The sequence below is a fragment of the Melospiza melodia genome, chromosome 2, assembly GCF_035770615.1.
Source record: "Melospiza melodia melodia isolate bMelMel2 chromosome 2, bMelMel2.pri, whole genome shotgun sequence".
In the NCBI taxonomy this organism is placed as follows: domain Eukaryota; kingdom Metazoa; phylum Chordata; class Aves; order Passeriformes; family Passerellidae; genus Melospiza; species Melospiza melodia.
Window position 1 is genome coordinate 9,707,294 of NC_086195.1, and position 24,366 is coordinate 9,731,659.

General features: G+C 36.6%; 1 protein-coding gene across 1 annotated transcript in view; it reads left to right on the top strand.

The window, feature by feature from the left end:
• The first annotated feature begins 931 nt into the window (after window positions 1–931).
• Window positions 932–24,366, top strand: part of CFAP47 (cilia and flagella associated protein 47) — a 259,541-nt gene continuing 236,106 nt past the window's right edge. Inside the window, exons 1-19 of the mRNA XM_063182155.1 lie at window positions 932–1,093; window positions 3,616–3,767; window positions 5,827–5,942; window positions 7,967–8,105; window positions 9,277–9,505; window positions 10,022–10,176; window positions 10,910–11,043; window positions 11,635–11,870; window positions 12,544–12,736; window positions 14,693–14,906; window positions 15,283–15,435; window positions 16,091–16,280; window positions 16,385–16,481; window positions 17,709–17,925; window positions 18,594–18,838; window positions 19,776–19,906; window positions 21,004–21,126; window positions 22,508–22,639; window positions 23,777–23,854. Coding sequence (XP_063038225.1) covers window positions 932–1,093; window positions 3,616–3,767; window positions 5,827–5,942; window positions 7,967–8,105; window positions 9,277–9,505; window positions 10,022–10,176; window positions 10,910–11,043; window positions 11,635–11,870; window positions 12,544–12,736; window positions 14,693–14,906; window positions 15,283–15,435; window positions 16,091–16,280; window positions 16,385–16,481; window positions 17,709–17,925; window positions 18,594–18,838; window positions 19,776–19,906; window positions 21,004–21,126; window positions 22,508–22,639; window positions 23,777–23,854 — 3,096 coding nt within the window. The remainder of the gene's footprint in view (window positions 1,094–3,615; window positions 3,768–5,826; window positions 5,943–7,966; window positions 8,106–9,276; window positions 9,506–10,021; window positions 10,177–10,909; window positions 11,044–11,634; window positions 11,871–12,543; window positions 12,737–14,692; window positions 14,907–15,282; window positions 15,436–16,090; window positions 16,281–16,384; window positions 16,482–17,708; window positions 17,926–18,593; window positions 18,839–19,775; window positions 19,907–21,003; window positions 21,127–22,507; window positions 22,640–23,776; window positions 23,855–24,366) is intronic.

Below are 24,366 nucleotides of genomic sequence, written 5' to 3' on the forward strand. Positions count from 1 at the left end.
AAAAAACAAGTGATTGGCATTTTTCACATCAGGTATCTCCTTAGTAGTAAAACTCATCCTGGGCTGTGCTGGGAGGAGTGTGGCCAGCACATGGAGGGAGGGCATCCCCCTCTGCATGGCCCTGGTGACACATCTGCAGTGTCCAGGTCTGGGCTCCTCAGAGCAGAAAAGACAAGGAGCTCTTGGAGACGGCCCAGTGGAGGCTACAAAGATCATGAGGGGTCTGGAGCATCTCTTATGAGGAGAGATGGCAGGAGCTGGGCCTGGTCAGTCTGGAGAGGAGAAGACTTAGAGCAGATCTCATTTATGCACACAAATATCTCAAAGTGGGTGCCAAGAGGGCCGTCACAGACTCTTCAGTGCTACACAGCGACAGAACGAGGGGCAACGGCCATAACTAACACAAAAGAAGTTCCACCTCAACATGAGGGAGAACTTTATGTTGAAGGTGCCGGAGCACTGGAACAGGCTGCCCAGGGAGGGCAAGAAGTCCTCCTGTCTGGAGACACTGAGACTCCACCTGAACACGCTCCTGTGTCACCTGTTCCGAGCCCGGCCGAGCCAAGCCCAGCCGGGCCTGGTCGGGTCGGGTCAGGTCGAGCCGGGCCGGGCCGGGCCGGGCCGAGCCGAGCCGAGCCGAGCCGAACCGATCCCTGCCCGGCTGGACAGAGCCGAACCCCGCCGGACAGAGCCGAGATGAGCCGAGCCGAGCCCATCCCTGCCCAGCCGGACAGAGCCGAACCCAGCCGGACAGAGCCGAGATGAGCCGAGCCGAGCCCATCCCTGCCCAGCCGGACAGAGCCGAACCCAGCCGGACAGGGCCGAACCCAGCCGAGTTCACCCGAGCCCGCCCTCGCCTCCTGCTGCCATTGGTTGTTTTTTCCGCGTCCGTTGCTAGGCGGCCGTTGCTAAGCGGGCGGCCGGGCAGGCCATGGCGGAGCGATGGTGGGACGTGTGCGGGGTGCGCATCGCCCCGGGCGTGCTGCGCTTCACCGACGCCGTGCCGGGGAGCTCCTACCGCGCCGCTCTCACCGTGCAGAACCTGCGGGCGGGCGCCTGCCACCTGCGGCTGCTGCCGCCACAGGAGCCCCAGGTGAGGGCCGGCCGCGAGGGAGGCGGCGGGGCGTGCCCGCGGCCGCCCCTCTGCGAGCAGCGGCCTCGCACCGCTCCAGCCTGCGGGAACAGCGGGAACAGAACGAACAGAACCCTGAGCTTCCCGGTTCTCTGTTCTACCGAGGCTGTGAGCAGCTTAGAGAGAGCTTCCTTCTTTCTTAAATCCGCAGTTTCACTATAAATAAATAGGCTTTCCCTACTTCATCAGCCATTAACAGTTGGACTTGATGGTGCTCGAGGGCTTTTCCAGCCCGAGTGGTTCTGTGATCAAATCCCTTGTTGGCAGCAAATCCGGCTTTGTGCACTCCAGAATTCATCCTGCAAGAAGCCCACGAGTTCCTCGTAATTTCAGGGAACATTCTGTTAAAATGGGTCACTCTGGTGTGCTGGGAACACCAAATCTGGGAAGTGACAGCTCTCTTACCTCATTTCTAAGTTGTATACTTTTAAGGTTTTTTGAGTGGAATAGTCCCCTTGGGGTGCTTGCTTGCTGAGAGCTTTCTCAGAAAAGAGGAGGTTTAAGCTTTCTCAGAAAAGAGGATATTTGCAATCTTTTCTCAAGATAGTATGATTGCTATTAATAACATCTGATAAATTCTGGAAAAGTCATTGCGTGTCCAGGCCTTTAAAAGGCAAATGCATCTCTACAATTCTAACCAGTTGAGTCCTTGTATCTCATGTGGCTCCAGCAAAAGCCTGCTGTGGTTATTGGTTTATTGTTGGTAAATTATGCCAAAATTCAGATTCAAAGATTGGGTTGAACAGAAGCTGATGTTGCCTTTTGTTCATAGCAGCTTGAACTATGAATAATTCAGGATAGTCATCAATCTGATTTTCAGACAATTGAGGTACCTTCAGTAATTTCACTATCTGAGTAGTGAGCCTTTCTTTTTCAGGGCAAGAGTGGCAGCTTGATTCTTGTTAAACTGTAGCTGAAGACTTCAGTTTAATAAGGATGAGCTGGAAACTGTTGAGAGTGCTTGATTTGGTAGGGATGTGCTTATTCTGTTTTGTTACTTTTCATCAGCCTTAGCAATTCTTCATGTGCTCCAGAAGCAGGAGGGCAGAGTCAGGTTTAGGAAAGAGAAAAAGGTACTGAATCAGAGTTTTGTGGTGTTTCCCTCTGTGATTAACTCTTGCTTTTTGCTGTGTATTTTTATGGCACTGTACATGAGATTTACTAAGATGACAGCAAGGGGACAAGATTCCACTTCACACCCTCAGTTCCAGAAAGGTCTGTTGTGTTGCCCCTTCTCATTCCCAGAGCTCGTGTTGCTGTCTGTGATTACAGGGCTCTGAAGTGTACGACTCCTCTGAAATACAGTCTGGTGCATTCCATGCACAGAGTGCAAGCTCTGAAAAATGACCTTTCTTCAGCTGTCATAGTGCATGGCCAAGAAATAAAGCTCACAAGCCTTCCAAGGAATAAAGCTCACAAGCAGTTTTCCATAGGCTTCATTGAATGTTCCTACTACCAAATACTAATTTTGCCTTGTATAAAATGAATATGCTTGGATGTTTAAGTCTTTGTAGAGAACAGAGATTCTACACACCTCAGAATTAATACATGGCTACTCTTTCTATGTCAAGCCCATAATCATGATGTGCATGACATAAATCTCCTTTAGCTGAGTATTTATGCTCCTATGAGGACTCTAAAGGAATAGAAGGAGATGCTCGGGCAACAGAAACAGCAAGTAGTAAATTATGTTTGCATATTTAAAACATAAACTAGAACAGGAAACTTAGAGAATACTGGGAAAACTGTCTTTCAAAAATAAAACATATTTAAACTCGACAGAAGCCCACTGTGCATGGGGTAATGTGAATTTTAAGTAGACTGAGCCACCAGAGAAGCTCTAGATTTACTTTGAGGCTTTTCTAAGAATGTGGGAAATGCTGGATTTCCCTCTATGTGCTAGTGGGTTACTTGTTTCTTCTGCTCAAGGAAAGGTGTGGGAGGTGTTTTATTTAAACAGATGCTGACAACAAGTCCAGTATAATTTTTTTGAGAGAGGAAAGAGTGCTTTCCATCCTTCTGGATTTCTTCTCTTTCATTTGACTCCCAGCACTGGAGGTGCCTTGGGCTGTTCAAGCAGATTTTCAATGAGCAGTGAGACTTTCTGTTGATTTCAATCAGACCTAGAGGAAACCCTTACCTTCTCCCCTTTTGTTGCTGCTTTGAACTATTTTCTCAGGCACTAAATATATTCTTCACTGAGAAATAGCTGATTTAATTTTGTGTTGCTTCAGAAGGTTTTTTTGCAGCTCTCTTGGAAGGACTAGAAAATTTGGCTAATTCATTCTGTCTTTCTCTTTTCCTATAAAAAGTTTGAACAATAAATAGGGAGGTGAAATTATAAAATCCTGCATATAAGTTTATGGTAAGTTTTAAATCAATCTTTGTGTTCTTCTGAAAATAAACTACATGCATATTCTTCTTAATCTAGAAATGTGTAACAATTAAAAACACTTTTTTTTTTTTTTTTTTTTTAATTGCAGTTTAAATTGATTGTGGAAAATCCAGAAAAACTCCTTGCATCTGGACTTCAAGTTAAAGCTGTTGTGGAATATACTCCCAAGTGTGCAGAAAATCATCAGGATAAACTAACTCTTTTAGTAGATGATGACATAGTTCATATCCCTGTGCTTGGGTATGATATTTAAAAGTTTATGAGCTGCTGTTAATATTTGCAGTTTAATGTTGTGGAAAGTTTACTTCTGCATGTCAGTTATGGCTTTCTAATTAGTCTGTCAATTGCATAGAAAACAAACAGTTAATTTTCTTAGAAAAGTAAGATTTTTCTTTTTTTTTTTCAGAGCAGTCCAAGAATAAGAAATTCATTGGGGTCATATCCCTGTAAAATCATAGAATCTGGATTTTTAGTTTTGCCTTCTTCTAACTTTGTTATGATAATGTTGATAATTTTAAGTGCTGTATTATTAGACAAGTCAACAACTACTCAATGTCTTCTGTTCACACTGAATCACTGATATGGAAGACTTTACAGTAATTGTCCATTACAGTTGCAAATCTGGATTATAGTGAAACATTTCTTGCCTAATTCCAAAAATACAGTGCATGTTTTAGAGCAATGTCACTTGTTCAAGGATTTTTGAAAATTTTTATCAGACTAGTATTGTCAGGTAAAGCCACTTAGGATGATAATGCTACCAGTGACTCCTTTCTGGAAAGGACTTGCAATAAATTAAAACATTTCACATCTTCATGTTTAAGTGTCTTTTTCAAGGGAAACATTGACAGGCTTTTATAATTAATTTTTTATGTGTTTGGAAAAACGATTTTACTTTATGATTTTTTTTAATCAATATTTTCCAAATGTATTTTGTGTCATGCAAAAGCAGTAAATTCCAGCTTCATGGAAAAACCCCAACCAGCAAACCAAAGCAAACAAATAAACCTCACACTGTATTAAAACAGTAACCCCAAACCTTTTAACTTGACTACCTCCTTTTTGCAGGTCTATTAGAAAATCTCATTATTTTTAGAATATATCCTTATTTCTGTCCACTTGGGAAAGAGGATACTTGTATCTTGAAAGGAGAAATGCTTCTGTTTCATTCTTCCAATAAAGCTTCTTGTAAGAATGTCTGGATATTTGGAAAGTAAAATTTTTACAATTGTTTACAAATTTTTACAATTGCTAGAGTGTACTCTAGCTTTGATAGCTAATTCCTATTATTTTTTGCTATATTTTTGCCACATCCTGCTGGTCTAGCATCATGTCTTTCAAGAATTTATAAAACTACTTTTTTACATTACAGTTAATTGACAAAGAAAATTAAAAAGTGTATTGAAACTCCTGAAAGCAAATTCTATGGTGGCATTTCTTGATTCATTTCTTTTCTCTGTCCCTTCTTTCCCTCTCCCCTCCTCTTTATGCAGTAGAGTATTTGGGCAGGGTCTACCTTGCTTGACCTATTATATTTATTTTTCTTCTCCATTATTTCTTCTGTACTGTATGTGACACAGAGATGGAATTGCTCCTGCAGGTTCCTGTTTGTGGCTAAGAGAAGACAGACTGTTGTGCTGATGTAAAATTCCAGTTGATTTGAAACACAGTTTATGTGAGATCACAGGTGTCATTGCGTTAAAAATTGGAGTGTTTAAAATACAAGTTTCCTGAGGCATGATCTTTCCATTATGGCTAAAAAGTACTCAATACAGTGATGTCATCTCACTGGCTGAGGTTCTTAAATAAATAATAGAAGTAGCTCATGGCTTGTGTCATTACCCACTTCTGTCTGTTGTTGAAGTCACATAAAGTATGTATCAAACACAAAACTGTAAACTGGAATTACTTCTCTGCTTTTAGTTCAGGCAGCTCATAATGAATTGTGGTGAATTATTTGGTCTTGTGATGCAACTAACTCAGGATAGTTTTACTTAAAATACTGTAATGAAGTATTTAAGATGAAATAGAAATGTGTGCATTCAATTTTGACGAATCATTTAGAGCTATATTGTTTTAAAGTTAGACTACTGAGTCATTAAACAGGCTGATAGATAAGAACCTCTCTCTTAGATCTTCCCTGTGTGTGCTGTAGAGCTGAAGTGAGTTGCCAAAACCTTGATAGGAGAACTGGTACAAAAAGAGAACTCTCTTCCACTGGAGTGCTTAATCAAATTTATTTTAAAATGCAAAGGTATTTTTAAGTTTTGGGAAATAATATCTTGTCTTTTCTCTGCAGATTGATTCCATACTGTGATCTGGAAATACAGTCAGAGGTTAATTTTGGTGAAATGATTGCAAACAGTAAACTAGTTACTAAACAGATTAGTATTTCTAACCGTGGAACAATAGCAGGTGAATATTTAGTATGCATTAAATCATACAAATATTTTACTTTACTGAAAAAAGTAATCTTATGCAAGTCAATACTTCAGTGACCAAGTAGCAATTAACTGGGATTTTGGGTTATGCAGATGATGAGTATTGTAGCTGCAGGTGTTGTACACAGCTCACTGTTTATGTAGCCAGTACTATATTTCCATGTAGGAAAGAAAAAAATACTTTGGAACTTTGAAAATTTTATGAGTTCTCTACTTTTGAGTCCTATTTGGAAGATGTAAAAGTTATAGTTGCTCATTGCCTTAGTGTGCCCAGCATAGACAGCAGCAAATCACATCTGCTCTTGCTTTGTGCTGCTGTGATCCCCAGACCTGTCTCTTGAATAAACAACTGCAAGTCCCTGAACTGTGTCAGCTGAAATCCTCTGTGATGGGAATTGAATTGTATTTGTTGCTAGAAGATAATGAGAGGCCTTTTATCTTGCTGCCATAGCTTTTGAAATCCTGCAGCTTTACAACAGGCACATCCTTAAATTTCTGTCAGCAGCTATTCCAAGGAGAGTAACAAACATGGACAAAGGAGTTTAAGAATGCTTATATGATCCAAATAACCTGTTTGGCTGCCTTTTGCACTGGAGAGAGTCGCAAATACCCTTCTCCAGAGGCAGGGTTGCAACTATGCTGAGTTTCAAACAACAAATTTAAGGCAATTAATTATTTTTGTTCCTCATTTGTACAGCTGCTTGTTACATTAAAGACTGTCTTTTTCTTTGCTTTAGGCCAAAGTTGTGGGAAAATTTCTCCCCTAGGTTTTCATATGAAATATTGTACCAAGAGAAAATACATGATTACAGAAACACAGAGTTACAGTATAAAAAAAAACAAAATAAAAAAAGCAAATTTCTCTCTAGATGAAGAAGAATCTTTTCAGAAGCAAATCTTTTTTTTTTTTTTCCCATGAAGTAAATGGAGAAATTATTGTGGGTGTTTTTCCTAGCCAGTTCATCTTAAAGATGTAGTATGTTGTTTATATAATCAGGTCTTTCTCATATATGCTAACTTAATGTTTTGAGCAATTATGATAAGGTAAAGAAAATGAGATAACCTACTTACATATATATATATTTACTTCTACAACTAAGTTGTGTGATAATTACTTTTTTCATATTGTGTAGGGAACTGTTTCTAGTTATAAACTCTGTTGCATGGTACATGCAGGCTGCATTGGTGGAGTTTTATAGGATTGGATGAAAATTAGAAAGAAAGTGATGGTTGGCAAAGGATGTCTTGGGGACAGACAAGGGAAGAGCAGCTGAATCTGTGTTTCTGCAGGCTCTGTAAATGATAACACAGCAGGTCACAGTAACAGGCAGCACTAAACTCTGAGCAGGAGGTGCTCTGTGCTGGCCTGAGACTCAAGGATTGCATTTCACCTGTCTTTCCATGCACTGAAGGAGTCCTTTGGTCCTGCTTCTGATCTCATATCAGAGATTATCTTTTATATTAAATCAAAGAGTGAACTTTTTGTACATTTGAAACAATTTATTTTTATATTTATTTTTATATTTTATAATGTCAGATAATATATAACCTAGAAATATTTACTGTTCTCTTCTGGAGTAATTTGTCTTGGGTGTGGACCAAATAACAGGAACAGTTGTTACCCTGCAGTATGCACTTAACTTTTTGGCACCTGTAGCTTCTTAGAGCTTTGTGTAACTTGCAGATTTTATTTACAGCTACTTCATGATATAGTCACTTTTCTGTGGAATGTTAGTACCTTTCCTGTTACAATCACAGCTTAAAAAATGGAATTGGACACGTGGGTGTAATAATTAAAGAAATCCTGAAAATTTTGATCTACTCTTGCTTAGAAACATCTTGTAAAAAGGTTAAGTCTATGTTTCCTGTTTTCATAGGAAGAAATACTGCTTGTGAACATTTGCATTATGTGTTGTGTAATTTCAAGTGTGTAATAGAAGCATAAATCTACAGCTTTATATAGTATAGCATTCTGTTGATTGCTCTGGGTTTTTTTAGGTGTATTTAAAATATCATATGATGGGGTGGTCCTGCTTAACATAAAACCTCTCAGAGGAGTCGTAAAGCCAAAATCTACAAGGAAAATTCGAGTGGATGTCTGCACAGATGTACCTGGAGTCATCAAAGAAATGATGAAGTGAGTGTGTGACTGAAGAAATACAGCTCTGTAAATTCTGGTTTTGTCTGTTATTAATTCTAAACTTTACTGTGAATGTTTATCTAAAAAATAAGTTCCTAAGTGTCAGTTTCTGTCTTTAATAATTAGTTTTATTAAATTAATTTGATTGTTACAGTATCTCCACAGAAAAGTTAGGCATAAATTGTATACCTGGCAGTGTTAATAAAAATTTTTTATTTATCATTACAATAATTTGTAATGATCTGGGATGTTTGCACATTTCTCAGAATAAAAATAACTAGGAGCTTTTGTACCTGTTACCTTTCTGCACATCCTGTGATCCTTAATTTTCTTACCTTCTGTAACTGCATGTTTTCTTTTAACTCTATGTGTTTTAGGAATCCCAGACACATTTTGGTGTTATTTGGAGTATCTTATTTTCACTGGAGGGAATGTATTTGCACCACTGGAGTAGATTGCTTTTAAATGCATATCTTATAGAATCCCAGCATGGTTTGGCTTGGAAGGGACTTTAAAATCCTGTATTTCCAACCCCTCTGCCATGGGCAGGGACTTTCCTCCAGACCAGGTTGCTCATCCAGTCTGTCCCTGAACACTTCCAGGGGTGGGGAGCCCACAACCTCTCCGGGCAGTATGGGAATAGGGAGTGGTTCATTTGTTGTGTGTTTTGTGTTGGTGATTTTTGGAATCATCAAGATCAAGCTTCCAGGTGGGAATAGCTGCAGTTATTTCCTGCTTATTCAGATGAACTTCTAGCTCCTGTTCCCTACAAGAAAATTAGGTATTATATGCTGAGGTTGGTATTTAGATACAAAGACTCTGAGGGATAAGAGCAGTGTATGTTGTCTGTGCACACCTCCTGATTCCTTGTACTTCTGTCATTTTGAACATTTAAAAAAGTCTGAAAATGAAATCAAACCCAAAACTCCATCATGTAATGTGTGATTTTTCCTGATTGGTGATATTCCTGCTAGGGCATTGTCACGGACATGCTCATTTGTCCTGTTCTCCCACTTAGTTTATCTATGGAAAGCCAGTGATTTGAATGCTTGGATTGTGTATTTTTTTCTTTTTTGGCACAGATTCTAATACAAAACAACCTAACCAAACTGATTATTTCTAACTCTTCTCTACATTACCTCTTGCTGCCTGCTGCTCTTATTGGCAGAGTGGAGTTGGAAAGTCGTGGCTGCACTGAAGTATGGGTCAGAGGTGTTGTGGTTGAACAAGTTCTTAAAGTTCTTGGAGTGAATTGTGGAAAAGTACTGAAGTGCATTAACTTTGGACCTCTTTACTTTGGGACTTCAAAGACAGAACAAATATATTTATACAATGAAAGCCCTGAGTGTATGGATTGGGTAGCAGTACTGGAAGACAATGCCATTGGAGGAGAGATGGTAAGAAACTGCTCTGGTTCTTTTAGCTGAAAACTTGTTTTCATTTCTGCTTTTGCATTTTTTATTTCTCAACATTTGTCTTCTAGTATTGTTTACTGTGTCATACTATTTCCTGGTCAATAGGCTTTCTGAAACGTCTGTCCAGCCAACACGTTTTTTATTTCAATTTAACCCTAGAATTGAGTTTTTCAGTTATTATTTACTAGGAATTATCAAAATAAAATTTGAGTTCTAAGATATTAATAATCTGATTTCACTTGTTTTTCTCAGATAGTGAAATAATCTGAGAATCATGTTTAAGAAAGAGGATTCAAGACATTGACATGAAATTGATTTAAAAATTGGTTACTTTAGTTACATTTAGTTACAGCCATGTGCTGTGTAACTAAGTGATTGCCATTTTCTGTATTATGTCTTTCTATTTTTTATATGTGAAAATGTATGTGTAGGAATAAAAACAAACGCAAAAAGGAAAGCAGAACAAGCTGAACTATTCAATATTTTGATTTTTTTTAGGGGACAGATCTTCAGGGGAGTACAGATGCTGTTTTATATGACTTAAGCCTGAAAACTAAAGATGTAGATGTTTCCACCTTGATCTTGTGTGCTCCCAATCAAGGAACTTTGGAGCCTTATGAAAAATCTTTGATTACAGTCTGCTTTAGTCCAAAGTGAGTGAGTGATACCAATTAAATGCACACACATACACAAGCTGGTTGGTCTACACTGTTCTGCAAGAGCTGTGTTAGAGAAAATTTTGAATTAATACGTCTGCAGATTATTTCTGAGTGGCTTCTTATGTATTTATTGTGTTAAAAGAAGTTTCTTGTTGTGATTCTGCAAATAAGAAAGCAAAGCCGGAAGCGTTTCTATGATTTTATGTTTTATAATACCCTAAGGGTATATTTGGACCAAGAATTGGTTAAGACGGTTTTATGAGAATAAGAATTTTATTTGATTTTGCTGCATATTAAGGATCAAGAGAGTGAAACATTTCAGAGAGCTGTCATCTCATAAAAAAATCAAACCCAAAGCAAAAGTCAAAACTAAACATAAAGAAACATTTGATTTTAGATGAGGAAAAGAAAAAGCAAACGCTCTCTTGCCATTTTCCCCTGCTTAAATTCAATACAGGTAATTATTATGCATGTGATATTAGTCTAGAAAACTGTTGAAGACTGGAAAAGCTATCAAATTACCAATATAATAAGCACACAAATACTGATGAGCTTAAATGTTATTTGCATTTTCTGAAAGGAAGCATAAAGATAATTTGTTCAAGCTGTTACTCACAACAAAGAAGACAGACTGGAAGTTGAAAAATATGTCTTGATTTTTTTGTGGGTTGGGTTTGGAAGTTTATTTTTTTTACCATCTTTTAATTTGAGATTGTGGCTCTTCCAGGAAATTTGAAAGAGACTTTGAAGTTAATGATGCATCACCAGTTCAAGATTATGTCGTGTTTCTGAGATTTGAAACTGCTGGGAAGAGAGGTGACTCTCTGCAGAACCTCAGTGGTGGTGCCACAGCAACCACAAGTATGTTAGAAATGGATAGTCACCATCAGAAATGTACACGAGGATGATAAAACTGTGTATTTTGACTTTTTAAACTTAAAAAAAGAATCTTGGTTGTCTTAATAGTTTTATGGTAAACCTGTTTTGTATGTTTGTTTATATCAACCCAAATAAATAAACTTGCATCTTGAATGCTTCAGTGCTAAAACCTCTTTGAACAGTGAGTAGAGAGGAAGGATTTATGTGTGTCATTAATGAACACCTATCATTTTATTATAAATTATAATAATTATAAATGCAAATATTTGAAGAAAATAAAATACCCCCAGTCATTTGCAAGTCACTAACACTTTTGTAATACCAGTTTTGTGCATTTTCAAGTCCATGTTTGTTCATCCTCAACTTTCTTACTGAGGGAATGCATTATCTAACAGCTATTAGAAGCAAAAATCTCTGTGTTAGGTTTATAAAAACTGCATTATAAAACATACTGGTTTGTAGCATTATTTTGTTTTTGTGACTGTACAACTACAGGATGACTTTCCTGTTAGTGAGATATGGATGTGAGAGGGATTTTGTTTGTTTGCTTGTTTTTGTGTTTGTCTAATGCAGGCAGTGATTCTCGCTATGTGGACTTAGCTTTGATGGGTTCTGGCTTTCCTGTGATATTAACTTTTAAGCCAGGAACAGAAATTAATTTTGAGGACTGTTATTTGGGTGAAAAAACACAAGTTGCATGCACAATGAAAAATGAATCCGAGTTCCTTCCAGTAGCGTTCAGATTCCGCAAGACTGCTCACTTCAGTGTTTCTCCTGCAAGAGGAAATATTGAAACAAAATCTGAAAAGGTAACTCCCTTTTTCTCTTTGGCTGTGTAACTGTGCAGATTATTTTACAGTGGTTAGCAGTGGAATTTCTTGCAAGTAAACCAGAGGAATTTCATTTCAGTAGCAATAGCTTTTAATATCAGCCATAAATACATTGTTTTTACAGTCCCCTAATTTTCTTTCCCTACTCCAGGAAGCAACAAATATTGTTTTAAATTAGGAAAAAAGATTGGAGTACTAAGGCAACTTTACAGAATTTTTTCTATCTGTAGTTTTTTATTTTACTGATTTGAGAAGATTGATTTATATGCAAATAGTTTTGAAGAATACTTTTAATTTGTTTCAGTAAATCACAAATACTCAAGAAAGATTTTTTTTTAATGGAAGAAACTTGGCAAACAGTAAGTCAAATATGTAAACATTTACAATTTCCCCAACCAGTAAGTCAGGGCACAAGATTTCTCTCAGAACTGAAAAAATGAGACTTTGTTGTGTTTTATGTGTCACATTTTTATGTTTCCTTATATTGCTAATTTCGATGTGCCTCTTGGCATATTCTGCAAGCCCTGTTTTGAATACCTGTCTTAGAGGTAAGTGTGGAGAGAAGTGACTCAGAGACTCAATCATATAGAGAATTACACAAAACTTCACTCCTTATTGTCTCATATGTCTCATAATGAGTTTTCTTTTCCAGGAAGTGATGATTTCATTTTCTCCACATCAAATAGGAAAATTTGAGATGAAGCAAATTATTGATATCATTGGTACAGGAGTAGATAAAAAAAATGTAGATGTTTTGAAGACAAAACCTTTTCATCAAATTTATTTGACCTTACATGCTGTGTGCAAATCGAAACAAGCAAGCATTGTATTCACAATCAATCCTGGTAAGATGCTAAAAATGTAAGTGACAAGTGATAAGATGTTTTAAAAGCACATTTTTAGCCTTTTAAAAGTGATTTTTAAATTATTTTTAGTTTGCTTGTGAAAAGTAATATCTCATTGGGACTGGAGGGAATGCTCAGTTTTTTGACATAGGTCCAATAAGACTGCAAAACAAAGCTAAAATAATGTTACACCCTTCCATAATTCTATCAAAAATTGAATTATTAAAGCATAAATTTTCATCACATGATTATCTGACATTTATAAGGTTCAGTTTTTGCAAACAATGCCATGCCACAGTGTTAAGATGTTTCAGGAGTGAATGGAGAGGTATGTGAAGCACAGGAAGAGCTAGGAAAGATAACAGAATATTCTTCATTGATTCAAAGTTACTGCTGCCAGATGACCTTGCCAGTTCATACAACCTGCTACAGCTCCTGTGTCCACTGACTCTTCCCATCCAGTGAAGCCTGTGCCAGCATGAAGAGTCTTTCAGGATATCCAATAATTAGTCCTTGATTTGTTCTTTGTGTCCCAAATGTTTTCCACAAACAGCCACTTTGCAGTAGATTGGACTAAGCTGTCACTGGATTATAAACCTATCCTGGCAAACATTACTTTTTTCTAACATCAAATGTGCTGCAGCCTCTGCAGCACCAGTGCAATCTCCCAACCTGTGCGCTGGTGCACGTGGTGGCTGTGGGTGGATCAGGAGCGGAACTTGAATTCTCTTTAGCTGCTGCCAGCTTGAGATGTTCTCCCTAAGAAGAAACATTTTTTTTCCATTGTGGGGGAGTAAAAAGTGAAAGTTACTGGAAATCATGGTAAGATGTTGTTCTGCCTACAAGTGCTGGAATAAACCAGTGGGCATTCCTGCTACTTTCAGGAAGGTATTTCCAATCCATGGCTGTCAGCCATGGTTTGATGAGAAACTGAAGTTTGGCAATTTGTGTTATTTTTGAAATCCAGAGCTCCTTTAGTTTTCCTGCTTCAGAAACCCAATTAGAAGAAGTGTTTTTTTTGGATCAAAGATTTAATGTAGCATTCAAGTTTTTCAGGCTTTCTACGTGCTCTTGTCTACCATTTGCTCTATTAATGTTTTGTTCTGGTCCCATTTGCAGGTTTATAAAAGCTTACTAAAGGTATCTACGTTTTGCTTTTCGGCTTCATTGAAGTGTGGAGAAAAAATGATTTTGTTTTTAAATCCTTTTCTAGATGCTTCTATATCTTTCTGTTACCTTCTCCCAGAATCTGTGAATGACTTTGTGTAGTTCTGTCTCTGTATTCAGGTGAAGGCAGGGGAGAGACAGAAATGAAGCTTCTTGCAAACTGTGCTTTTCTGGCCAGTGAAAGTTTTAATAACTCCTATGAATTAGAAGATGGAAAGTAGTTTTTGATTTTTTGTTGATGGATGAAAGTAAGGCTAAAGTGGGTAAAAAAATATGTTTCATGATAATTTTTTTTTTTTTTTTTTTTTTTGCAGGTGAGGGAAGAAAGGGCAGTTGAAGTTTGACCTCATTTCTGCCACAGTTTTCTCTTTAATGTTCATGTATTTGTGCATTTTTAAAACTAGAGTGAAAGAGATCTGAGCTGTCTTTTTAGTAGTTCTAGCTTGGGAGATTTTGTCAAAATTCATGCCTCTGTTTGCAGCCCTTAAGACAAGCTTTGGGACACTGTGATTGGTGTTGTGACAGGCAGCTCTGGGTGTCTGATGATGTGTCTGTGCAAAACATAGCATCACAGCTGGACACAGCTGGTTTGAGCTCTGGGTTTTGTTTCTGTGATCCAGGTCAAGGGAAGCAGTTGGCTCTTGGCATAATGTAAAGAGAAAAATACTATGGGATGGGTCGCTGACTGCTGTGCTGCTGGGTAGACCATTGTAAATTAGATGTATTTTCCAAGACTTTGAATTTTGTTTAGAAAATAATGGCTCAAGTTTGTTTTATTTGAATTTGAAGGTCTAACACCCCTGATTTCCAATGAAACTGGACAGTTTGTAGCTCGTGGCAGAGGACAGCTCAGAGATACAGCACCTGTGGCAGTCCTTAAATCAATCCGAACACAAATCCATACTCACCGCAAAAACAGGAACCGTGAGGATGGCGTGCTTATAGCCTTTCCCAATGACCGTGCAGCCAGCCTCAGGCCTAGTGATTGGAATAAAAAATACAGGTAAAAATTATGTGAATCTAATATTTAAACCCACACATTTATATATATCATATAGCAGATCAAGACTGGTTACTCATATGACAGTTCACTGGGTTTTTTTCAGGCTGAAAGTACTTTAAAATTCATTGCATTATTGAGTCTCTTGCTCATAAATTTACTGAGTTTTCTTATGTGAAGCTATAAATGTAGCTATTACACTTGCAATATTTCATTTTTATGGTTGCCTTTACAAAGTCAAATATTAATAATCAGCTGGGATAAAAAGAATGTTTGAAATGAAATATATATATATAAAAATCAATTATGTTTTCATTCTAGCAAGACCCAGTATCGTTATACATATGTAATGAAACTACAATTCTCTTGAAATATTTAGGACTATTTTCACAAAGACTGAGAGATATAATTATGTAGACCCAGAATTTGCTCTTACTGACTCTGAACGACTGTTAAAAGAAGAAAATAACAAACACTATGTGCAGTTCATTTCCCATTTGAGACAGCGTCGTCTAGAGAGAGAGGCTGCCAGGTAAGACTTGGGTTAAAGGGTAAATAAATACTTTAGGCTCATTCATACACAAAGTATGTGAATATATGTGCAGAATTTACTTGATGGCACTGATCATATGCCTAAATTTGTCCTATGCCAATATGCTTATGATCTTGGGACTTTCATTTATAATGTATTCAAAACCTGTTTTTTTCAAGTATTCAGACACATCGAGATCACTTCCTGGGTAAAGTGTAGGGCTAGAGGCAAGGCACTTGAAATTAAGCTTAAAGTGAACATAAATTAAGGTGTCAAGTTTTGAGAATGTTTGGTTATGGTTAATAGGAAAAAACATATCATTGACTGTTTTGGATTCTCTTTATATAATAAATATGTATTTCCAACTAGGATTTCTAGCTCACCCCAAGTGACAGATTTAATATGTGAATTATTATATATTGTGTGCACTGAAGCAGATGGAATCCTTTAATCTGACTGGTCCTCTAGACTTATCTTACAGTAAAAACCAAAATAAGAGAAGCATTTTCAAGGTATTTTCTGTGCTTGAGGGTTTTTAAATAATGAAATATTCCTACTTAAAATATTAATTTTTTTGTTTAAAAATATTAAATAATTTAATGTGTAGATGATGGAATGCTCAAACTTCTAGATTCTTTTTTTTCCTTCCCTGTAGGCATTTTTATTTTTATAACAATCCTGTGAGCTTAGGCATTAAACCAGCTGAAGGTCTTAAGTCACCAGACATCTCAGTCACAGATTTTCCCATGGAGAAGCCACAGCCTGAAACACTTCCTTCAGATGACAATTGCATGTTAACTAGTCGAAAACTGGCAGAAATTGTTTCTAAGTCTACAAACAAAGGAGTAAGTTAAATGTTTGAGTAGTATGTGAGCATAAGGTGCTTTCCATATAAGAAATCATAAGAATTTTGATCCTGCTCTGAGGAAGTGTCTTGTGCCTATCACAGGTTTGGAGCTGGCTTAGTCCTATGCCAACTTCTCCCCAGGAGAAGGAAGATTGTAGTCTAACTTTGACACACAAACAGCTTCATCAAATATTCATTGGTAAGAATTTTAATTTGGTTTCTAAATGCATATAGTTGTTATAAAAGCACTTATGTATAGTAAACACATTTTATGATTATAGTTGTTCACCCTAAACAGAAAACAGTTTAATTTGGTTGGCAGCTTGAGACCTACAGTAGTATTTCACTAAAACTTTGTAATTCTCAGCAAATACTGAGATATGATTAGGTATCAACATGGAAAAGAAGAGTTTCCTTTGAAGCCTGCTCATATCAGAACCTCTTACAGAGAAATCACCACAGCATAGTGTGAGAGCTGCTCATCCCCTTAGGCCTTGTTAGTGGGTAGTACCTGGACCTGCATTAATATCAGCAAGATTCATGGAAGTGCTCTGAATATTTCTGGGAATTAACAGTGAAGATTGATGCACCCAAAAACTAAAACTTCAGGATTCTCCATCAAAATAATTTCAGGACAATATTCTGTGATGGGGAGTAACACCTTCTAAAATTTCTTAGTGACTTATTAACAACATCTGTTACTGCTACAGGTCTATTTTTAAGTCAACTTTTCTTCAGTAAAATTTTTTTGCAGCAAAAAGAATTTTCAGTACTTCCTGGGCTTTTTAAAAGTTTCAGTCAAACCAGGACTTGAATAGTGTAGCTGTGTAAAATGATGTACTTGGGGAAAGGGGGAACAAGATAAACATCATAATACAAAAAGTACTGAGAGTTTTGTCAGGGGTTTTATGAGTGCCATGAGCACTCAAGTTAATAGACAGCCTAAGAACTGGTGATAGCAGTAAACTAGGTACTGAAGAATTCTGTGACCATCACATGACATGAATTATCAAACCAAATGGTTGCACATTAGGGAGCAAACCAACAGGTTGCATACATAAAATTTCAGTGAATTTGTGACAATTTGTCATTTTAAATATCTGCTTAACAAAAAGAAGTATCTATCATTATTAATAGTCCTGCTAGTAGTGAGCACATTGATTTCCTGTTTTACCAGTTGACTAAAACAAGCACAATTAAAAAATAAATGTCACTGGCTTTTGGCTTGTACTGCTGAAAACACTCACAGAACACAGATGATATTTACTTCCACATTTTAGAGATAGTTTGTTCCACCATTGGTTTTTGTAGCCAAGTTTGTAATTTGAAGAACTATAAAGTTTGGTCATAGTATTTTAGTAGTTGTGTTTCCTTACATTAGCTTTTACCTTTTAATGTTGAAGATCTTATTTCTTATATAATTCAGGTCCTTCTACTATAGATTTTGGTGATGTTTGTGTGTATTCTACAACAACCAAAGAGCTGCACATCATCAATAATTTGTCAGTTCATATTTGGATACAAGTTGAGATTGAAGTTGCAGAATTGCAGGAGACATCTCCATTGTCTCAGGTGGTCCCTCCTCTTACAAAAACCCATATTCCTGTTGTGTTTGAGACAATCAATGCTGGAATGTTTAAAAAGTAAGGCTTTTTATATTTGTCTTGATTTACACATTTTCTTGGCAATAGTAAATTTTTTTAAAAAAATCACCTGGCTGATTTTAAAGTGTAGTCATGATAATTGTTAATTGTGTACACTCATCTATGGTGACATTGTAATAATCAATTCAGTTTTATGTTGCAGAATTTTCCTAGTACAATACTGTTTATTGTTTTTGATTTTACAGAACAAACAAAAATCTGTCCTGTGAAAAGCCTTATATAGGTAGAGGTGCATCAGGGGAAAAAAGTTGGTTATTATGGTGTATTTGCTAAGAGAAATTTTTATGGAAAATACTGTTCTATTTCCAGCCTAGAATTCCATCACTTGCATCCATGCTCGTGTCTTTTAATGCAGATCATGGGAAAATGTAAGAAAAAAACTATTCTCTAGTCTGCTGGTATGAGCTCTGTGTTTTCTAAGTTTAAAATGACTGTGTGAGACTGATCATCCTTTAGGATGATCTTCACTTCTGACATGATTTAAGTAGTATGCAAAACAACTGCAAACTTTTCTCTTGTCAGTCTTGTGTCCACACTCAATTATTAAGTATTTTCTTGCTAGTGGTTATATTTCAGGTAAATTTTACTCTGAATGTAACAGAGAAAATGCATAAAAATATTGAGACATAAATATTTTTGTGTTACAGCTCTTTCAGTTACAAAATAAACAACAAACACATTGGACATGTGCTGGTAATTGCACATGCAAAGCCTATTGAACTTCAGCTGTCTAGAAGGGAAGTGATTTTGAGTCCTGTTTCTGGCTGCCTAGCAGGGACAGAGTTTAGAAGAACTGTGAGGGTATGCAATCCCAGAAACCAACCTGCTGGCTTTATTTGGAAACCTGTAGATGAAGATACAAAATCTGCATTTACTATACAGCCAGCCAGAGGTATGCTATGCAAATACATTGTGTGTATGTATCTTATGTGTCAACAGTATTAAATAAGACTAACATTTAGCTGATGCTACAAACGATATTTTTAGATTTCTGTCAATATCAGTGTGTCCCAAAAGCAGTATCAGGTCACAGCTCAGCATCACAGCAGCATTCTCTGTGTAAGCCCTGCCCTGAATGCAGGCTCAGTCCAGCTCCCTGCCTCCATGCCCAGCCAGCAGTGCTTGGGTAAACATTTTTCTCAGCACAGATTGCTGACATTTCAAGAGTGGGGCAGCAGCATCATACATCTCATCAGGATAGGAAATTTTCCAAAAGCACTGAATGAAGCTGCTAAAAAGTTGATGAAGTTTGAGTAATAACATAAATGGCATTCAGTCTGGAATTAGTATTTGCATCATGCATCTGTATTTGTTAGATGAAGCTTTTACCTTCTTCTCTTTGAAAAATAATATTCTGCAGGGATATGTTGGAGCTCCATTATTAAAGAACAAACTTCTAACTGTATTGGAATTAGTGTGCTCTGATTCTTGAGAAAAGATATTTCTGCTCATACAAATTCAGACTCAGTTGCAAGCAAAAAAGTGCATACGGTTTTTCCCCAAGTTGTTATTCTGCAAGAAAGATAGTCTGTTCTTTTATTTTTCTTTTCAGTGTTGGCTATTAGAGTAATTCATGGCTAAAAATACCAGTAAACTGTGAGTGTTTTACTGCAGATTACTAATGAATAGATTATGTAATGCTCATGAGAATCCAAGACCTAATTTTACTTAATTCATCAGACTGTTCAACACCTAAGAAATGTATGCTTACATTCAGTCATGGAAGGTCATTTCACTTTTATGTGCCTATGTTATTTCTAATTCTGCAATGTAATTTGACAGTTGTCCATGTGTGTGCTATAACATCTAAATTGTGTACATATTTTTAGGGTTTGTGGAGCCCTATAGTGAAGTGGAGTGTGAAGTTGTTTGGCATCCAGGGTTCAGCACTCCAGAAACAGGACAGTTCACCTTGAGTGTGCGCAAAGGAAATTCAGTTAACTTGAAATGTTCTGCAAAGGTAACAATTCCTGGGACAGCTTTGGAGAAGAAAAATGTGTGGATTTCTTTAAACAAGTAATACCTTTAAATATTTCTATTATAATCTATTTTTTTATTAGATGATTTAAATTTCATATAGCTTTTACTTAACATGTTTAACTAAAGAGTATTCTCCAAAGACAGGATGGAAAAGGCAAGGCAAAGACAATTTACCTTTTCTTTGCTTTTGATGATATTCTACCTTTGGCATCACAGCTTAGTGGTCCTTATAGATTATGGTCTAGTTATTTTGCTTGCCTAGTATGACTAAACAAATGTTGAGAGGCGATACAGCAGTTTTTTAATAAATATATTATTTATTAAAGGAATAAAAATCTAGGTGTGCGTGGGAAGGTATGTTTCAGAGTTTCAAGGTAACAACAGACTCCTAATTTAATTTTGTGTTGTTATTTGAAGATGGTATTTGAAGATGGGTAGTCTTCTAAACAGTGACATTCAGCTTTGGTTAGTTATTTGTTGTCTTACATTGCATACCAGGGAGTATGAAGAAGAAAGAGTTTTTCTTTTTTTTTCCACGCTCTACTACTAGCTACATGTTCTAGAACTTTTACTGGGAGCCAAGAAAACTTTTCCCTTTCTTTTGATGAGCCCAGTTTCGTTTTTGGTTGTTTTTCCTCAGTAGCTATTTTTCTTTTCTTCCTCTTCTTTTGAAGTCTTGGAAGTTTGCCATGTGTAAACCAGGATGTGTATAAATTAGAATATTTAAAATTCTACTGCTATTAATATCTCTGAAATATCTGGTCCTGATCACACATTTGGAGTTAATGAAGTTTGTGCTGTTAAATTAAAATATTTTTATTGGTCTTCAAATTGAACCAGAAATATCTGTAGGGTTGAGTCTGTTCAATTTGAATATAAGTTTAATACATTAAGTAAATCTTCTCTCACACTTAAGTTGTGTTTACCTATTTGAATACTTCCAATTTATGTATTTGCACAACTATATTAGCTCATTATGTGATAAAAAAATTAGGCTGAATTATTTATTTGTACTTAGGAATATGTTTTATATGGTTTCTTGTTTTATCTGTCTCCTTTTTTTTTTTTTTTTTATAGTTTGGTACTACTAGAGTTCAGTTTGTGGCTCAAAGTGTCTCCTTGGCTCACAGTCCAATTGGTTTCACTACTTGTAAGACAGCCACTATTCTAAACACCGGACACCACCATGCATACTTCCAGGTAAGAAAAAATGATTTCTAGCACATTTAATTCCTTGGGTTGAGGGGAAGAAGGGAGTTAATTTTACCAGATCATGTTATGGTTTTTGTGTTTTCAGTTATTAAATATGAACCTATTAAGCTTTTTGTGACATTTTCTGGAGAAACAAGATTGATGTAAATAGGAATTCTGTCCCTCTGTCAAATTTGCACTGATGGGTAGATGGGACAAAAGACAAGCAAAGTGGTGATGGCCTAAATGATTGTGGCAGTTTCCTGAGAGCCAGGGGTGAGGGTAGAGCCCCATACTGGGGTACCCTATGGAAAAGCATTTATTGGATGTTTTTCTGCATTGAGAGACAGAGCAAACTGTCTGTTCCTCCCACCCTTGCTGCCCAGTCAGGGCATGCAGGGACCCAGAGCAGTCACAGCACATGGAGTGACTTTGCTAAACCAACATCCAGGGGCAAGAGGGGCTCTGCAAAGAATTGAAGAAGGGATTAGATGGATGCCAGAGTGGGTAAAGACATAATACACCAATTAGTAGGAAACCTAACTTCCTTTAGTTTTGCTGGTCACAGAATAATTGCTGTGTTTAGTGAAGGAAAATAATTTTCATTAAAATCCTCAGAGTTTTGTTACTGCATTATTACAGTACTGAGAAACATGTTTAATGTATTTTGATTTGTACCAGATTTCTCTTTTATCAGCTGAGCATTAAATAACAAGTAGTACCATAGAGTTGGAGGCTGGGTCTGAAAGAATAAAATCAGCATAGCCAGTAACACAAACAAACATACCCAGCCTTTTTAGCTTCCAGAATTACTCTTAAGCCAAGACATAGCTGGTTGCTCTTGGTCACTATCACCTGTGTCGCTATAATTTAAAAAGCTATCTGTTAGGAGTGCATTAGAAGAGAATAAATTCCTTTTTGTCTTTTCTAACTGTGGGTAAACTGAGTATTTTCTTCTAATATTATCACTGAGTTATACAGAATTGGGGTTCTGTGTCCTGTGAATGTCAAAAAAGAAGTGGTGAATTTATTTGCCGCCAAAAAAAAAGTTTGGTAGAATATTCGGAAGACTTGCTAGGTAGCAAATATTAATTTTGATAACTTAGTGAAAACAACCCAAAACTCAGAACTCCAAGATTCCAATTGGTGGAAAGAATTATTTCATAGTAGAAACTGACACTTATGTTAAGAAATCTGTTACTTTATTTTGCTTTACTTCCATTTTCTCCCAAACTTCTATGTCCAAGTTAGCATTATATGCTATGAAGGTTCTCCTTGTAAGAATATAAAAGCTTTATGATAGATACATTGGTATAAATAAAACAACAACAACCAAACCAAATGAATGCAAACACCTTTTTGTGTATGTTTCTTGTTTGTGTTTGTGAAGGTTCTTGACTCCAACCCACTGCCTGGAATGAAAATCACACCCTCTGAAGGAGTGATTCCTGTGGGAGGCTTTGTTGATTTAAAAATCTCTTTCACTCCAAAGGCACACATGAGTTTTGATAAAAAAGTGGAGGTATTTCAAAATGGGAAGAGCTTTTGCTTTTGAGTGTTAACCTGTGTGTTTATGTGTGTATGTTTGTGCATCTTTTGGATTTTATTTCCAGTGTCCTAATGCTTTTTAAGAATAAGGTTTTCTTGCAGAAGATCATTTCTGCTGTAACAAATTCTGGTTTTGCTTTTTTGGTTTTCTTTTTTTTCTCAGTCCTGCTCAGAACTATCAAAGCATCCTCTCATTTTGAGCTGATTCATATTATGCCACTGTCAAGCTGTTTGAAGTAATGGGTGATTGTTCTTTATGAGATAATGCAGACATACCTGCAGTTTCTGTAATCTATACAGAGGCAAGATTGGAATACTCAAATGTTTTTAATTTCTTGACTTCTTTTTGTGGTTTTCTCAGAGATGGCTCTACTAATAGCTTTACTTTGATATTAGGTGTGCAAGAAACTTGTAACATATTTTGTTTTCTGCATGCCTGCTTCCCTGGATAAGTGAAATTGGGAAAGAAAGATGCTATCAAGGGCCTGAATTTTGATACCATTTCTGACTGATCTGACTGATCCTGGATTCCCCATCTTCTGGGGCTGCTTGTTAAATCTAGTATTCATTTATTGTTTTTCATTTTTACAACATATTTAATATTCTCCAGAACAATAGTGTGTGTCTTGTTCCAGCACCTCTGTGAAGCAGTGTGTGTTGTGATGCACATTCCAATCCTCACAGCTGCTGAAGACAGATCTTTCCTGTTGAAAAAAATACTCATTCTAGTAACACAACCTCCTGTGATATTATTTTTGTCTGCAGAATTGGGAAAGACTGGTCACTGGTCTTTCGTAAAACTTTGGGTTGTGTTTTTTTATGTTTCTTATTTTCTTTTTTTTTTATATATATATATATATTTATTTATGTTCTAGAAAATGAAGGCATTTACTCTATCATCTCTTAATATTTCTGCAGCAAAAATGCATTATATTATAAGGGCAGAGTTATTTTCAGTGCAATTTATAGTGACTCTCTCCACTCTGATCTGTGGGGTAGGGTTGGGTTGTTTTTTTTTTGTTAAACTTTTTTTTCATGTGATTATGAGAGGTTTGGTGAGGTTTTTATGTTAAGATGACTTTTCCACAGTCCGTGTTATTCCTTCACTTAGGTAGCAGTGAGGAATGCAGCAGAACTCACACTTAGGATCAGTGGATTTTCAGAGATCACTGAAATAGGCATTGATGTGGTAAGTGTGAAGAAATTGTAGCAATTGGTAAGAGTGGTTAAGTATTTTGCTTTCTCTAGATGTCAAAATGGCTCCTCCCTACTTCATATTTTTCATTTCTTCCTAAACTAACATCCCAAGAAAATGATGAAAGAGATAAACTTAGATATTAAAACCCAAATTTACATATAAAAATTACACTAAATGATAGCTGACAGCTTTGGGTTTTGAATTTGGCAATCTGGAATAAGTATGTTAAAAGGGAGAGTATTTCTTAAGGTGGTTATAGCAAAAAATGCAATAAAGGGAAAAGTAAGTCACTGATCTATTTATTGAATGATTAAAACTTTTCTGATAGTGTAACTGGATTTGATATCAAGTTCTAAACTCTTGTAGTTTGTGTCCTGGAAAGTTTTTAAAGATATGAGTTATGTGAGACTATTGATTAACCAACACTGTTATTGTGTTATACATTGTGAATCTTGCACAATTATATTTTTTTACATTCTATTCAGTTATAAACTTGACTTCAC